The sequence below is a fragment of the Ctenopharyngodon idella genome, chromosome 1, assembly GCF_019924925.1.
Source record: "Ctenopharyngodon idella isolate HZGC_01 chromosome 1, HZGC01, whole genome shotgun sequence".
Taxonomy (NCBI): domain Eukaryota; kingdom Metazoa; phylum Chordata; class Actinopteri; order Cypriniformes; family Xenocyprididae; genus Ctenopharyngodon; species Ctenopharyngodon idella.
This window is the reverse complement of record NC_067220.1, coordinates 16,825,483-16,842,463: the sequence shown is the minus strand read 5'-3', so window position 1 is coordinate 16,842,463 and position 16,981 is coordinate 16,825,483. Positions and strand designations below refer to the sequence as shown.

General features: G+C 35.4%; 2 protein-coding genes across 10 annotated transcripts in view; one reads left to right on the top strand and one right to left on the bottom strand.

Annotated features, from left to right (window-relative positions):
* Positions 1-6,684, top strand: asah1b (N-acylsphingosine amidohydrolase (acid ceramidase) 1b). 2 transcript variants are annotated; one of them, XM_051862335.1, is made up of 14 exons: positions 20-214; positions 481-527; positions 1,036-1,126; positions 2,246-2,332; positions 2,503-2,581; positions 2,672-2,746; positions 3,428-3,473; positions 4,156-4,300; positions 4,514-4,568; positions 4,752-4,833; positions 5,579-5,710; positions 5,808-5,931; positions 6,036-6,092; positions 6,182-6,684. In XM_051862335.1, the coding sequence occupies exons 1-14, from the start codon at positions 137-139 to the stop codon at positions 6,269-6,271; spliced, it is 1,188 nt and encodes a 395-aa protein (XP_051718295.1). In that variant the 5' UTR covers positions 20-136; the 3' UTR covers positions 6,272-6,684. The 2 variants fall into 2 exon arrangements, with proteins under 2 accessions (XP_051718213.1, XP_051718295.1); XM_051862253.1 differs by lacking the exon at positions 1,036-1,126 and having other exon boundaries at positions 1-214.
* An 83-nt stretch (positions 6,685-6,767) lies between these two features.
* pcm1 (pericentriolar material 1) overlaps positions 6,768-16,981 on the bottom strand; it is a 33,217-nt gene continuing 23,003 nt past the window's right edge. For 6 of the 8 annotated variants that reach the window (XM_051861523.1, XM_051861704.1, XM_051861608.1 and 3 more), the window contains 18 exons: positions 16,623-16,975; positions 16,337-16,504; positions 15,991-16,047; positions 14,154-14,326; positions 13,675-13,806; positions 13,456-13,588; positions 13,106-13,249; positions 11,638-11,741; positions 11,406-11,540; positions 10,729-10,926; positions 10,589-10,648; positions 9,893-10,019; positions 9,089-9,240; positions 8,928-8,997; positions 8,610-8,806; positions 8,374-8,466; positions 7,888-8,011; positions 6,768-7,568 (listed from right to left, as the gene is read on the bottom strand). In XM_051861523.1, the coding sequence (XP_051717483.1) occupies positions 7,543-7,568; positions 7,888-8,011; positions 8,374-8,466; positions 8,610-8,806; positions 8,928-8,997; positions 9,089-9,240; positions 9,893-10,019; positions 10,589-10,648; positions 10,729-10,926; positions 11,406-11,540; positions 11,638-11,741; positions 13,106-13,249; positions 13,456-13,588; positions 13,675-13,806; positions 14,154-14,326; positions 15,991-16,047; positions 16,337-16,504; positions 16,623-16,975 (2,446 nt within the window). In that variant the 3' untranslated portion in view covers positions 6,768-7,542. The remainder of the gene's footprint in view (positions 7,569-7,887; positions 8,012-8,373; positions 8,467-8,609; positions 8,807-8,927; positions 8,998-9,088; positions 9,241-9,892; positions 10,020-10,588; positions 10,649-10,728; positions 10,927-11,405; positions 11,541-11,637; positions 11,742-13,105; positions 13,250-13,455; positions 13,589-13,674; positions 13,807-14,153; positions 14,327-15,990; positions 16,048-16,336; positions 16,505-16,622; positions 16,976-16,981) is intronic. The other 2 variants (XM_051862045.1, XM_051861803.1) reach the window with 2 other exon arrangements.

Sequence of the window (16,981 nt, the reverse complement as noted above, 5' to 3'; positions counted from 1 at the left end):
TTGTAACTCATTGTTATGGTAACTCCCCCAGTGTCTACTGGGTTTGCGCAGATTACGAACTGTCACGAGAATCATCTCATCAGCACTTCCGTGTTCACAGACGCTTCTGAAGTCAGAAGACTGAACGCGTCTCATCATGATCGCCAAATTAAACTTCTGCTGTTTTATTCTTTCTTTGATGTTTATGTGCTTGTATGGGCAGTATGTACCACCGGTAAGTCACCGTCTAACGTCGTTGTTAATCTTGATAAAAACATGTTTGTTAACGGGAATATTATCTTCATATCGACTTCAGATTTGTTTCATTGTAAATTACAATAACAGCAGGACTTCAGTATTGTTTTTACACGCCATTTTGCTTTTTTATAACTTAACACTGACCTAATTAGTGCTGTTGGAAAGAGAAAAGTTATACGGAATAACTGACACAACATCAGGTTACTGTAAATATGTGCTAAATGACTGGTGTTTATGTTCCAGTACACAGAAGAGTGCAGAAGTGGCATGTATCCTCCAAACGGCCCAACGTGAGTATGACAACTGAAATTATGTATTATACAATCTCCACACTTCTGTCAGAGTTTAAAAATATGTTTTTCCAAAACGTAAATCAGTACAATTGCATGTAAATTAAATTCCGTGGAAATTATTCAAGATAAACGGGACGTATTAACCGTCACACAGGAAATAAACAAAGACATATAAAATGAATGATTAAAAAAAAGGTAATAGTGATTTTCATATATATATATATATATATATATATATATATATATATATATATATATATAATTTATTTTCACAATAATGTCTTTGAAAAAAATATAGTTACATTTTAAAGAAGTGAAACCAAGTCAGGTGTTTTGTAACAGGGCGGATATGCATCGTTATGCAATTACTAAATATGTCATTTTTGTCACATTGTTTTATGTTGTATTTTTTCAAATGTAATAGAAAATGGAATTTAATTTTAATTAGAATATAATTACAGGGAGAGAATGAGAAAATCTGTATTTGAATCTCTGTATCTTTTAGATTTAAAGGTGATGTGTCCTGGTACACTGTTGACCTGGACTTACCACCAAGCAAAAGATGGACAGATGTTATTACAGACAAAAAGAAAGATGTGAGTTCATACCATCAATGTTTAAGTGCAATAGTTGAATCTACTTACAGCAACATAGGAATTGCCTAACCAAATGTTTTGCCATGACAGATAAATTCACTTGATCGGTCATTTCTTCTGATTTTTGTGAACTGTGAATAGGCACGTTCATGAATTTTGTGCTGATTATTAATTGGCATGCAAATAATTGTGTTTTGTTCATGTCACTTACAGTCTAATATGTTTTTTTTTTTTTATCATATATAATGTATAATATAATACAAATGATATTAAAATAGTCCCATATGATTTACTTTAATGCTGTGAAAATTAATATAATATGTGTCATAAGTCGCACGGGTATATTTGTAGCAATAGCCAACAATATGTTGTATGGGTCAAAATTATCGATTTTTCTTTTATGCCAAAAATCATTAGGATAATAAGTAAAGATCATGTTTCATGTAGATATTTTGTAAATTTCCTACCATAAATATATCAAAAATGTATTTTGAAGGGATATGCATTGCTAAGGACTTAATTTGGACAACTTTAAAGGTGATTTTCTCAATATTTAGATTTTTTTTTCACCCTCAGGTTTCAGATTTTCAAATAGTTGTATCTCGGTTAAATATTGTCATATCCTAACAAACCATACATCAATGGAAAGATTATTTATTCAGCTCAATTCAAATCTCAGTTTCAAAAAACTGACCCTTATGACTGGTTTTGTGGTCCAGGGTCACATATAATATAATATAATATAATATAATATAATATAATATAATATAATATAATATAATATAATGCAGTCAGATTAAACCCACAAACTGTCATTTCAAATGAAGGAAGACCTTTGACTTTATATTCTTTATTTATTTACTCCCTTTCAGATTATGACTTCCCTGCTTTTCCCACAAACGATATCACACATTTAATGGCATTTCTATAAGAGCTTAAATTTACCTCGTTTGAGTGGCAAAATGTGAAATTTATTGCACAATTATTGCAGTTATCTCAAATAATTGTGATCAGATTGAATAACCACAATCACATGATCTGAGAAGGGCTGATGTGTTCTTGAGCAACTCTTAGTGACCATTACTCAGATGTTTTCACAAGCTCGTGCTTTTCTTTTAGATGGCGAGCATGATTCAGGCTATCAGAGATCTAGCAGATGCCTTTGTTCCCAGTGGGAAGCTCATCGAACTTGTAGACAAAAATTTGGTGAGTTATTAAAGGATCTTGGCAGTCTAACATATTATTTTGTATGATGCTAAATCATAATTTATTGAACTATATGACACTCTTAAGTCTTATATCTGGCAGACATACTGACCTACATATCTGTCAAAGACAGCTGTAATAACTAAAAGGATTGATGTGTTTGTCCTCAGCCCTTGATGGTGGACACCCTGCCTTATCCGTTCAATGAGGAGATCAGAGGAATAGCATCAGTGTCTGGTGTTCCTTTGGGTATGAAATGCGTCAAAACCATTATGATTCACACTGTTAAATAAAACTTAAACCATCAACTCACACCATCAACTGTTCTCTGTAACACAGGTGAGGTGGTGCTCTTCAACATATTTTATGAGGTGTTCACCGTATGCACTTCTCTGGTTGCACAGGATGTCAATGGTGAGGATATTGTCCAAGATAGTCTCATTGTTTGAGATTATTATTCAAATTTTATACTATTTCATAATTTTTTATCTTTGTTATAACATAGATATGCATTATATGACATACAATACTATTCAAAAGGTTTGGGGGTCAGTAAGATTTTTTTTTTTTTTTTTTTTTTTTTTTACAGAAATTAATACAAATGTATTCAGCCAGGATAAATAATATTGCTCAAAATTGGTTGTAAAAACTTAGAATGCTATAAAAAAAAAATTATATTTTAAATAAATGCTGTTCTTTTGAACTTTCTATTCATCAAATAATCTTCAAAACAAATAAGCAGCACAACTGTTTTTAACATTGATAATAATAAGAAATGTTTCTTGAGCACCAAATCAGCATATTAGAATGATTCCTGAATCATGTGACACTGAAGACTCGAGTAAGGATGCTAACAATTCAGGTTTGCGTTATAGGAATAAATTACAGTTTAAAATACATTAAAATAGAAAAGAGTTCTTCTAAATTGTAATAACTGTTTTACTGTATTTTTGATCAATTAAATGCAGCTTTGGTGAGAATATGAGACTTCTTTTAAAAATATTATAAAATCTTACCGACCCCAAACTTTTTAACAGTAGAGTATTTGATATGATGTTGTGCTATATAGGAAAGCTTAGTTTGTTTTTACTCTAGGCAATCTCATCCATGCAAGGAACCTGGACTTTGGACTTTTTATGGGGTGAGTTTAGTGTCATTGTTTCAGCGTTTGTTGTTAACCTACTTCCTCAATTTATGAAAAATTTTTGAGCGAGTTTTTTATATGTATATACACTCTAAAAAAATAACAACAACAAAAAAAACCCGAAACAAATTTAAACACAATTACCGTTTTCCATTGAAACAGTAATATATCATAAAAACAATGCATTCTGGGTAATATTTGTTGTTTTAAGAAAAGAGGCCTATAGGCTACTTTCTCGAAAGCGACAAATAATATTACCCAGAATGCATTGTAATATACAGAATGCATTGTAATATACAGAAGTAATATACTGTAAAAATGCATTCTGGGTAATATTTGTCATTTTCAAGAAAGTAGCCTATAGACCTTATGTAGCCCCGCCTTTTTTCAGCGCTGCGCTCGTTGTCTTTTGACTTCCGGCTTGTATTTCCACAGCGATCTTATGTATTTATGAAAGAACTGCTCAAGAAGGGCTCATCCCTGCTATAGGTTATAGGTTGAAAACGACAAAATAATATTACCCAGAATGCATTCTTTTTACGGTATATTACTGTTTCAATGGAAAACAGTATTTTACTGTGTAAATTTGTTTAGTTCTTTTTACAGTTATTTTGTAGAGTATATTGAAGTCTAAAAACATTAAGATTCCAAACTGTTCTTTGGACTCCTCTGTTTACAGATGGGATTTGAAGAACAGGTCATGGATCATCACAGAGAAGCTGAAGCCACTTGTTGTCAACATCGACTTCAGACGGAACAACCAGACTGTCTTTAAATCCACCAATTTTGCAGGATACGTGGGAATGCTGACTGGCATTCATCAGGTAATGAGAGAATCAGTATGAGCGATCCGAGTTGATTAGAGTTCAATACAGAATGGATCATGGTGACAGGATCCAGAATGACCTTTTGTCTCCGACTGTTTTTAGTTTCACTTCTGCAGTTTAACAGGAAGGAGAATTGTGAAAGCATGGATTGTTGGTCGATAATCACATTGCTTTTGTCACTTGTCTCTCTGTCTTTTGTTTTCTTTGTAGCGCTCTTTCACACTCACTATGAATGAACGATTCAGTCTGGATGGAGGGTACATCGGTAAGCCTTTGCTCTTTTATTCACCCGCCTGATATTTGCTGAGCAATATGGCATTGTCAGAAATCTGTTAAAGCTTCGTTATTTCTTGAGGTTTCGCAGGTTTTTATTTTCTTCATATAAGATTACTTATTTCTTTTGGTCAGATCTTTGGTGTATAATTTTAAGTGTGTGATGTGATTACAGGGATTCTGGAGTGGATCTTGGGGAAGAGAGACGGCATGTGGATGAGTTTTCTGACTCGATCTGTGCTGGAGAATGCAACTAGGTGGGCTAGAGATGATTTTATATATATATATATATATATATATATGTTTTTTTGAAGAAGTCTCTTATGCTTACAAGGCTGCATTTATTTGATGAAAAATACAGTAAAACAGTAATATTGTGAAATATAATATAAAATATAATTAATTCTTGTGATGGCAAAGCTGAATTTTCAGCAGCCCATTACTCCAGTCTTCAGTGTCACATGATCCTTCAGGAATCTTTTTAAAATGCTGATTTGATACAAAAAAACATCTATTATCAATGTTGAAAACAGTTTTTGCGGTTTAATATTTTTGTGGAAACCTGTGATACACTACCATTCAAAATTTAGGGTAAATAACATTTAATAAAAAAGAAAGAAATTTACTTTTATTCAACAAGGATGCATTAAATTGATGTTCTTTTGAACTTTTTATTTATCAAAGAATCCTGAAAAAATGTATCAAAAATATTAAGCAGCAAAAACTTTTTCAACATTGATAACTTTTATTAATTACCAGTAATAATTGATATTTCAGCACAAATATAAATTGAGCCTTGGTGTCTATAAGAGACTTCATTCGAAAACATTAAACATTTTAATTACTCAAATTTTTCACTGGTAGTGTATATTTTTTTAAAATAATACCTTATTTTTAATAAGTTCTTTTTTATGTTTGCGATACTTAAGAAACTAAATCAGACAGATGGACATCTCTTGGGTTTATGAAGATGATGATTTGGATGTTGTTGTCTTCTTTTAGCTATGAAAGTGCCAAGGCTCTGTTGTCTGACACTAAGCTGCTGGCTCCAGCCTACTTCATCCTCGGAGGAAACAAGGCGGGTCAAGCCTGCATTATCACCAGATCCAGAACACACAACATCAATCCACTGGAGTGAGCATTGCATCTGTACTCTACACACACAGTTAAAAGTAGACGTGCAAGTTTTCTGGTTAGTATTTCAGTTTATTACAATTTCTGTGTATTTCAGGCTTGATGTGAAGAATGGCAGGTGGTATGTGTTGGAGACTAACTATGACCACTGGAAAGAGCCTCTGTTTTTGGATGACAGGAGAACTCCTGCTATGAAATGCATGAATCAGACCACACAGGATGTGAGTTGACGTCGCAAACAAACTAAATCATGATGTTTATCCAGGTTACCAAATAAGTGATTTTTATTTTCACCACTTACATTCATGACCCTATTTTCTTTCAGGATATCTCCATAAAGACAGTCTATGATGTCCTGTCCACCAAACCAGTCTTAAATAAAGTAGGTTCAACATCCATTACTGTTAGTGTTCAATTTGTAGCTCATTTTATGGCTTGTTCATTAACGCTTTTCTTTTTGGTCCTGTGCAGTTGACCACATACACTACACTTATGGAGGTGTCTAAGGGATCATTGGAGTCTTATATCCGTGACTGTCCTAATCCCTGCATGCCATGGTGATGGACGACATCTGGAAAAGCTGCATTACTGGGACGTTCTTATGTTAGTGCGCAAGTCAAATTTTAGCATCATTGAAATCAGCAGTCAAATATTTTACAAGGTTTGCAACATCTGCTTTTGAAATCATGTGGCCATCATCATCTGGTTTAATCAAACTTAACCTGTTGAGCATCCTACTTAACAGTTGTCTAAAGATGTGTGTAATAATGGGGGGGGTTCAATCAAATGTTTTTGTGGATGTGACGTTTGTGTATTTTTTTTTTTTTTTGTAACTACGTATTCGCATATGGAAATGTGCACTGTGGATAATTAACACTACTGATGCCTTGTAACTTTAACCTCATCAGTGCCAACCAAAAGTGAATGTACAAAATTAAGCTGTACACACAATATCAATAAATCATGGAAATTCAGTATTTGTTGTGGGAAAAATATTGCATTGAGTAACCAAAGCAAGTGTTGTGCAAATGGGACAGAGAGAGCTATCACTGCAGGAAATGATAAAAATCAGTTTTATTTGTTCTAAATCTCAATCTAAACATTGGAGAATCACATGAGGTGAAATGGGGTGAGAACCCAAGCAATGGCCAACATGCCTTAAAAAAAAAAAAAAAAAAGGTAAAAATGAAAGGGAAAATATTTAAAAGAGTGCAATAAGAGAGGACAGGACAATGTATCAGTGCTACTATGTGATTCTGCGCTATCCATTACAAATTCCATTGTGCGGTCTGGGTCAAGCCAAATACATTTAAATAGGAACTTTTTTATTCCAAATGTGCTTGAAGTTTTGTACTAAATTAGAGGAACGTCTATTGTCCTCTATATATTGCATTCACAAAAAATGCTGAAGGTCTGGGAAGGAATCCCAGAAAGAAATGCGAAAACAAATGCCAAACCGTGCCAAACATAGAAACACAAAAATGTATTGCATCCCTTAAACTGTAGCCTTTGAAGGAGCTTTTACTGAGACTTCTGGCTTAAAGAGAAACACAGAAAATGTACTTACAGACTACGGAACAGCTTAAAGACGGAGACCCTTTCAAAACATTCTCTCCTACATTCTCCATAAAACAATCAGAGTAAAACTACCTATAAGTGTAGAGAGACTTCTTTAACATCTCTTGAACTGTTAGATCACACATGCTGACAGGCTAATTCACCAAGACTTAGCTTAGCTGTTGTTTCCAAGGAATCTTAAGGTATTAAGCTAGTTATACAGTAATGTTGAATGAATGATGGTTTGTAGTGTAAGACGAATCAAAAGATCATTCTCATGCACTCTGGGCTCCAATGGTTTCTGGGGGAGAAAAAAAAAAAGAAAAAGAAAAAAAAGCAGAACATTTCTTCACCTGTCACAGAGATCTGCTGATATGCAGATCATAGTAATTAAGCTCTGAATTTCAATATTCAATGCATTACAGAATTAAAACGAATTCTTAAATGTAAAATACACATGAAAATAATGAATGAGTTTCAAATAAAAGTTATCAACTTACTAGAGTAAGTTGATAACTTTTATTCGAAACTCATTAATGTTAAATTTTGAAAATTAAAATGTCACTGCAGGTTCTGTCTAAACAGATAGCTTTTAATGTTAAGCGATATTTAATAGTTACCAGGCTCTTTGAGTGCTTGAGCATTTCCCACCAGTCCAGTAAACTCGCCTGCATTTCCATGCAGAATTTCAGCTCTTAAGTTATTATTTTGCTGCTCTTCTGAGATCCTCTTACAAAGTTCTTCCTGTACAAATTATAAGCAAAGCAAATGTTTAAAAACAGCACACTTTGGAGATGTCTCACACACTTAAGAAACTACATAACTGGTGACTGACATTCAAAAAATAAATAGATGATATTAGGGAAAAAAAAAAAAAAAAAAATTATATATATATAAAAACAAATGTTAAATTGCCTGTTACAGTGTTTTATCAAAAAAAAAAAAAAAAAAGATTATTAAGAAATAAATATTAATATTATATAAAACAAATAAATATAACAATTGCCTATTATTTGATAAAGAAAAAAAATTGGATTAACTTCCCACACTTATTTGTAAACTTCACTATCCTGGCCATCCCTGTTAGAGAGCCCTCCAACTCTTACCTCACACAGAACAGACATTTGAAGAGGGAGATCCTCCACCTTCACAAAATCTTCCTCATCTGATCTCTGGCTATTGTTTCCAGATCCAGCCTCCTATATTTTAAAAAACAAACAAAGGAACTTAATAGCTTTTCTCTCTCTCTCTCTCATAGAATGATAATTTGGTCATTCTAAAAAGTGAATAAAAAGATGTTTTATGAGAAAAGCTGATCTGATGTTTGCTATGCGAGACATACATCAGTGTTGATCATGACTGGGGAGTCTGTGTCAGGGCTGGCTGTATCTGAACTCTGAGGAGTTTCCTGTGCTGGAGGAGCAGAACGGTCCTCCTCCTCCTCTTCTCTTTCATCTCCTGAACCAGTTTTTGCCTCCTCTCTGCCCTCCTCTGGAGGCTGCTGAACTGTGTCTTTGGACTCAGAATTTATGCTTTTCGCTGTTTGAAAATGGAGACAAAGTGAAAAAAATTTTTTCTCCAACTGTAATGAGTTGATTGTAAACACCCCAATAAACCTCAATAAATGTTAATGGTATAACATTACAGAAGAAAGGCATACATTGGTTGCTTTCAGAGCTTTCTAGGTCTGATTTGGTTTCCTGGGGGGCTTCATTTTGTAAGGCAGAGCACTGGAACAACACAACAGGTCATTATTAATGTTTATGTCATTTGTCTGAGATGAGTCGGATTATTTGCTCTCTCGTGTGCATGCCAACACACCTGTCTGTGTTCACTAGTGTTGTCCATGCTGGCTTGTAGTGATGTTTGCACCTCAACAGGTCCAGCCTCAAACTCCTCCATCTCTTCTACTTCATTTTCATCTTCTCCACTGCCATAGTTGCATAGAGCCTGTGTCTCTGCTTTAGACAGGCCTAAAGAAGACCATACACACACACACACACACACACACACACACACAAAACACACAACACACAACACACAAGTCAAACAGATTCTTATCAAAGTCAAATACATTACAGAACAGTCTCAACCTGTAGGCGATAAGATGGACAACCTCCAGCAAACAAACTTCAACGGGTATTGTTGAATAGTCAGAATAGTAATCATAAAATGGAGCCTAGATGGTGTGTTTCAGTGACATCAATTAAAAGGAAGATCATGGTGTAATCACTTACAGAATATTAAAAAAAAAAAAAAATCAAAAAAAAAAAAAATCAATATTGTTCAAAAGCAGCACAACTGTTTTAAACACTGATATAAATAGATGTTTCTTGAGCAACAAATCAGCATATTAGAATAATTTCTGGATCATGTGACACTGAAGGCTGGAGTAATGGCTGCTGAAAATTTAGCTTTGCCATCACAGGGAGAAAAAAAAAAAAAATTTATTTTAAAATGTATTTTCATCAAATGTTTTTGATCAAATAAATGCAGACTTGGTGAGCATAAAGACTTTTAAAAACATTAATAAATTCTTACCGACCCCAAACTTTTGAGTGGTAGTGTATATTTATTTTAATCAAAAGCTAATTTTTTTTTTTAGTTTCTGGCTGATAAACTCACTTATAGAAAGAGGCAGCCCTTCTCCCTCCTCTTCTTCCACTTCAGATGCTTCACTGCTCTGTGCATCTTTCTCCTTGTCCTCTTCTCTCTCATGAGGCGTCCCTCGCTGCTCTGTCTCATCCTGATCCTGATGAAAAAACATTGCAAGTCAATTTTCAACATTCAAAACATTCAATGTTTGTAATTCAGATCTGCAAAAAACAAACACCAAGAACTGAAGAGTGCTGTAAGTTTGTTGTATGAAACCAGCAAAGGTAACCAATAGAAAGTTGTACTGTTTTATTTCTTTTACTCAACTTTTCTCGTCATTTCATATTGAGACTGCAAGCTAATATACAACATATAAAACTTCTGCTGTGGGGCTTTAGATTCAGAAGCAGTATAGCTTATGCCACTTTTCCACTGAGTGGTACGACTCGGCTCGTTACGGCACAGCTCGGCTCTATTGACCAGGATACAGCCATTGCTATTTTTCCAAGTTGCGTGCAACAATCGTTTAAAAAAAAGTCGCACAAACAAATGATACTGCGGTGGCTGCTACTGATACTTCAATCTAGCGGGTTTGGAGTCTTGTGTTTCAAATCCAATGACGCTGCTAGTGATGATTCTCAAGCCGTCCCGAACCGTACCATGCAGTGGAAAAGTGCCATTAATCTATTTGTGTGAATATTAAGTGTATCAACAATTATAACTTACTCTGTCTTCATCAAAATATGATGGCGAGAATGTATTTTCTCTCTCAAGCGTTTTCGTCTCCTAAATAAACAATGCAATGATTATTCTCCTTGAACACAGAAGCATTGCTACAGACACACACATTTATCACTCAAACCTACCTCAGCGCGAGGTGAGTGTTTTGGAGATGTGTGGTTAGAACGTCTCTTGGTCCTGCATTTGTTTTTGGAGGTGTTCTGATCCAAATCTTGCATCAGTCTGAAGAAGGCAAGTTCATTAAAGAGGATCTCAGAGATCTCTACCAGCAGGTCCTCACCACAGTCCTGCAGCGTCCGTCCAACAAACTTACTCAGCGAGTCCTGTTCATGCACACACAAACCAAGAACATTATCATTATTCCAGGTTTTTCATGACCGTATGAATCCTGTAACTAGTGGGCTTCCGACACAGACCACATTTTTGGGCATCAGAGTCATGTCAAATGTTCAAACACACCCAAAATGCAGTCTAGGTTGTGATTTTATTTAATCATGAGTAGGGGTGTGCAAAATGTATGACCATCTTATATCACAATACGAGTCATTTTATTTTCCAATAATATACATCATAATTTTTTTCTGGAAATAAGGATGTTACCATATAAAAATTTTGATTTTGTGAAATTTCACAACTTCCCATAACAATATAGATACCATAGCAACAAACAAATACTAGGCTAACTAATGTAAATAAAGAAGTCTTCACACAACTATTGAAGAAAAGTAAACAGTCAGTAATAAAATAAAAACAAAGAAGCAAATTACAATAGGACAGATAAATACATTAGAATTGTTCTTACCTGCAAGATGCCACCCAGCTGTCGGTGGAAAAACCGAACAAACTCTTTGCTTTCATCATTTTGCTGAATGAGTTTAAGTACCATGCGTCTCACAGATGTGAGCAGCTGGTGTGAACACACCTCCCCAACGTGCTCCTGACAGAAAGACACATGCGAGACAACGTGTCTACAAGCTGCAGCTTAGACAGTTGATTTCTTTGTTAATTTAAAGAGAAAAGAAGAGCAAGCTCACCTTTAGGAAGGGGATAACTTCTGTCATGATGGCTTTGATCTGTCGGTCAAGCTGTTGTGTGTCAATCTGAGGACAATGTGCATCTGCAGATGAATGTCCTGCACCTAAAAACAGACAGACAAAGGAGCACACACAGAAATGCATTAAAACACATAAGTGGAGCTACTTAAAGGGGTATAAAACTTAAGCATTTATTATATGTGTCATTGACATGACGTGCATTTTTTTTTTTTTTGTCCAAGAGCATTATTTCCTTTTAAAATAATTTGATAAATACATGACATATCACTTTATACTATAAAACATATTTAAATGTACTAAAAAATGAATTCAAACTAAATAATACATATTTTGTGTTTCATTTTAAACCCCCAAAATGTCAGGTGGTGCAACTGTCTGAACAAATGAACAGACTAAGAAAACTATTTAAAATGCTGTCTTAATAAAAAAAAAATTAAAAACTAAATACTATGGCATCATTTTAGGTTTGAAACCTTTCATATGAACACATTTTATAGATATCAGTAGTTTTAAAGCTGTTGAAACAATTGAAAAACTTGTCCAGCAATTTTTATATTCTTAAATGTCAGGGTAGCACAACTGCAAACATCGCTCTTTTATTATGAAATGACAAGGTAATAACAGTAAACATGATAATGCATCATCCAAAGGACCCCAACTGATCCTTGTGGCAGAGTGAAAAGGTGTGTAGATCTCTCTCAAATGCTGGTAAAAACTGCTAATTTTAAGTATGGGTAGGTTGGTACACTTTCCATGTGAGGTGATATATCTACAGTATATATACACATCTATTTGGTTGTAGCGCCTCACATAAAAACATTCAAAAAAAATAAAGTTAACCTCTTCATTTAACAACTGAAACTTTTTAAACATTGTTCATCACTCAAAAATATGCATTACATCAGTTTTGAAAAGATTTTTAACAACCACCTTTTTTGAAGCTTTATCTGTCAATGACTCATTTGCATGTTTAAAACAAGCAGAGCTTTAGCCAGTGCTAATTTCTCAAACGTCTAATCTCCAAAAACATTAATAGCAACTCTCAGACAAATTAAAGACATTCCAGGTTATTTTCAATCTCATGAATGAAATGTGTTAGTGTGAAATGTGCACCAGATACAAAGATACAGGCTGTACTAAGCCTGAATTATTCCTTTTAGACATGGAATCACTGGCAGTGATATGTGCTGAAACAGCAGAAGTAAGTGTCCATCGTGAGCAGATGCAGACGCAATAAGGCGTAAAGCGATAAAAGTTTCTAACCAGCCATTTGCTAGTTGTTTGTTTCTACTTCTATGAGATTGTGTTGAAAATCTCATTGTATCAATTGTGTCAATTTGCTTGTCGCTGGAAAATTGTTGCATTGCAACTGGTAGCGATATGCCATTAGAAGCACTTGCAAATGAATGTCGGGTCTATTCTGCAGTCAAAGTGATCACAGGAATACCTTGAGTAAGTGCTGAGGCGGCAGCAGCAGCAGCAGCTCCAGGGCTGTGCTCAGGTTTATCTGTGTTACACTCAGCCCTCAGCTTCATGCGCTCATACTCCCTCATCCTGGCCAATGCCTTATCTAAATGAATCACTGTGTTGCCTGGATGAGCAGAAAGGAAACAAAGGGACAGAGAGAGAGAGAAAGAGAGAGAGCGAAACATAAAAGTATTCAAGGGGAGTACGATAGGATTCAGTCCAGCCCCAGCCCCAGGCCAGCAAAGCAAGGATGATCATGGTAAGCAAAATCTAGTGTGTTTTTAGCATGAATGTGTCTTTTCTTGTAAGTATACAGCTCTGTCTTCTTACCCAGGTCATCACTAGCAAAGGGTTCAAGGTTGGAAGAGGTGGACAGCAGGCTCTCGTTGTCCATTGAGTCTCTATCTGCTACCCTTTTCAGTACAGAATTGGATTTAACGGTTACAATCTTCTCAGATGCATCCTGGAAACATCAAGGGGGAAAGGGGGGGGTGGTTCAGCTTGTGTGATAATTAAAGAAAGAAAATCAGATGGCAGCAAATGTCTTACATTGTCGCTGGTAGCCAAGCTTTCACTTGGTGTGAGCTCTGACTGTGAGCCTGTGGCCCACACAGCCGGACCCAAAGAGGACGCCTGCTCATCTGCCACACTCTTTTCCGTCAGGTGCCTCGTTACAATGTCCTGGTGGTCAAAACCAACAATGAGATTTGATATGGCAAAGCAGCTCTATGGATATTACTGTTAAAACAGAGGCATTAATCAAAAAAGAAAATTAAACAACTAAGAAAAGGGATGTATTGATTATTGATACAGTAGTGAACGATGATAGAGGCATGCACACTATGCCACTTGTATTTTAGTACATTTGACTAATCTGATCATTCTCTCAGGTCTAAGCAACATATTTTTTTTCTGCAATTTTGCAGATTTCCTCCACAGTCGATGCAGAAAATGTGGAAAACCATCAAGTCTCCAGGTGGGCCTGTTTCTGTATAAGTGTGCACAGGTTTGACAATAGTGTACTGTACCTGCAGTGAGTAGAGCGCCCTCTGCCGCAGATAGTCAGTATTGAGCAGCTGAAGCTCATGGAAAAGTTCAATGAGAAAGTGAGGGCGAGACTCATTCTGAGAGATCAGTGTTGCCACCTCAGAATAGATAGTCTCTCTCAGGGCCTCAAAAAGAGAGAAATCACTGCTCACATCTAGATAAGAGAAATACACAGTCAGAGTAAAATAAAAGACAATGAACACAGGAAATTTACTAAAACTCTTCAAGCATGTTAAGAGTAGATCAAACAAGTGCTGTCTGTGCAAACTAATGCCCGTTTCACACAGCAAGCATGAGCGGTGTGTCAGCGTAACTACATTGTCACTGCAGCTACAGACTCAGAAGAGTATTAACACTGGAAGCGTTTGTACAGCATGGCTCCAAAGCTAGATATAAAGGTGAGCATTTCTTTACAAAGACCACTATAAATTTGTTTTTAGAAGTCTTTTATAAACTTGATAGTCTTGAAAGTTTGTTAACATGTGGAGGTGTGCAACATTCGCATGTAAATGGTAAACAACACAACCAATTTTCAGTTTGTTCGTTTCAGTCATACTTCGATATAGAATGTGCTGTTTACTTTAGTTTATTATAATACATCATACTTTCAAGCAAACTGAATAATTAAAAACGTTTACAATAGGTAAATCTTGTATATATATTTGAGTCTTCATTTTTTCCTGACATACTCAATTTTTTTCTTAAAACACACAAGACATGCTTATTCTATGCATTCATTTTGAGCACTTTTTGTGTGAAATCATATTTATTTTGTCCATCAAAAGTGTGCTGTCACTTTAATTGAGCGTGAGCAGTGCAGCAAAAAGAGACTCGACGCCAAAACCATCGCAACGCTCCTGCTTGACGCTCCCGGTATGAATGCACTCATTAGTTAACATGCATGCCTAAAAAAAATACGTGCTGCTCACGCTTGTGGTGTGAAATGGCTGTAATTATACAAAAACAAAAAATTATGTGTGGGAAACATGCTTAGCATAACTTCAAGTACATTACAGTACATTAGCAAGACCTTGAGTATTGAACTTCACACAATATTCAAAAACACTGTTTACTTAACATTTAAGAAAATGTAAGAGATGTTTATTCAAAACCATGCTCAGATCCACACTTTCTGTCTTCAACTCAAAAGCAAAAGTATAAAACATCCATAACAAAAAGTCACTGGGTTTGAATGGTGTTATAAATAATAGAGCAGATTCGTCCCCTTTCCTCCCCAATTTCCCAATGTTCTGAAATGACAATAGTGGACAACAGAAATAAACTCTATACAGCTCAGGAGTTGTTTCTAAATCTATATTTGTCATTTTATACCCTGAAAATGAAAACACCCTGGCTCATGTTTAGTACTTCGGTAACACTTTACAATAAGGTTCATTAGTTAACTACATTAGTTAACATGAACTAATAATGAATTGCACTTATACAGCATTTATTATTCTTTGTTAATGTTAATTTCAACATTTACTAATACATTATTAAAATCTTGTTAGCATTAGTTAATGCACTGTGAACTAACATGAACAAACAATGAACTGTATTTTCATTAACGTTAACGAAGATTAGTAAATACAGTAACAAATGTATTGCTCATGTTTAGTTCATGTTAGTTAATACAACTAACTAATGTTTAACTAATGAACCTTGTTGTAAAGTGTCACCAGTTCTTCTTATGCACGTGAATGTGGTTTAGAAAATAGGAGAGAAGAAAGGAGAGAAGGGAAAAAAAAAAAAAAAAAGATTAAAAATTAAAATGTTAGAGTAGTTAGCAGGTCAAACAGCTGATTAACTTGGAGTTACCTGGGACTTCAGTGCATGCAATTCTGTTAGAGAGAAAAGGTGTTCTCCAAGCATATGCTGTGAAGAAAATAAAAAATGAAATGTGAACAAAAACAGAAATAAAAATGAAATAAGTTACACTAAAACAATATAAGGACACAGTGGACATTCAAATGATGATCAAATTAAAAAAAAAAAAAGAATGGAAAAAGTCTGCTATACTGTTCTGGCAGATGCTTCTCTGACTGCAGAATATAGTGCACACTGTATAACAAGACTGTTCTCATTGTTCTATGTGTTGATATGTTTAGCATTATGACGTTTTTTATCCAGTGATATTTGTAGCTGGATCTATGAAAAGTCATACCAGATGAGAGGTCATTTGGCTTGCTGCTCTTAGTCTTGCTGTCCAGTTTCTCCTGTGTGAGTTTGTCTAGCAGACCCTGGTTGAGATCTTTGTATTTGACCCGAGAGGAGCGCTCTCTGTCCTGATCAAAGTGAGAGTCACTTGAAACACTGTCACTGTCCACAGATGCTGAAAATGAGAAGAACACAATTTAACCCCACTTCTTTTGCCTAAATATATATTTAATATTAAATATATATACTTTGCTTTTCAAGGTTGAGTCTGTCAACTTTAAATATAGACACACCTGTGTTCTTCTGTCCCCTGCCTCTCTTGCGGCGGCTCTTTGTGTTGGGGGTCTTGTCTCTAGAAGCCAGGCTGGCCTGTGCTGCAGCCTTGCGTCCTGCTCTGAAGGTCTTGGTAACGGTGGTCGGGTCTGCCCTATCTGGCAGGCTGCTCATAGACTCCTGTGAGTCAGGTATGTAGGAGCGATCCCGGGAAGTGGAAGGGTGAGGAACAGGAGAGGAGGAAGGGGAGTTCTGCTCTATCTGACTTGTATGGTCTGAGGTGAGGGTAGGTCTCTGACCAGAGCGATTCAGAGAGGAGTTTAACCAGCTCGAGTTATTAGCATCGGCCACACTATCAGGCTGAGACTGAAACCTAAAT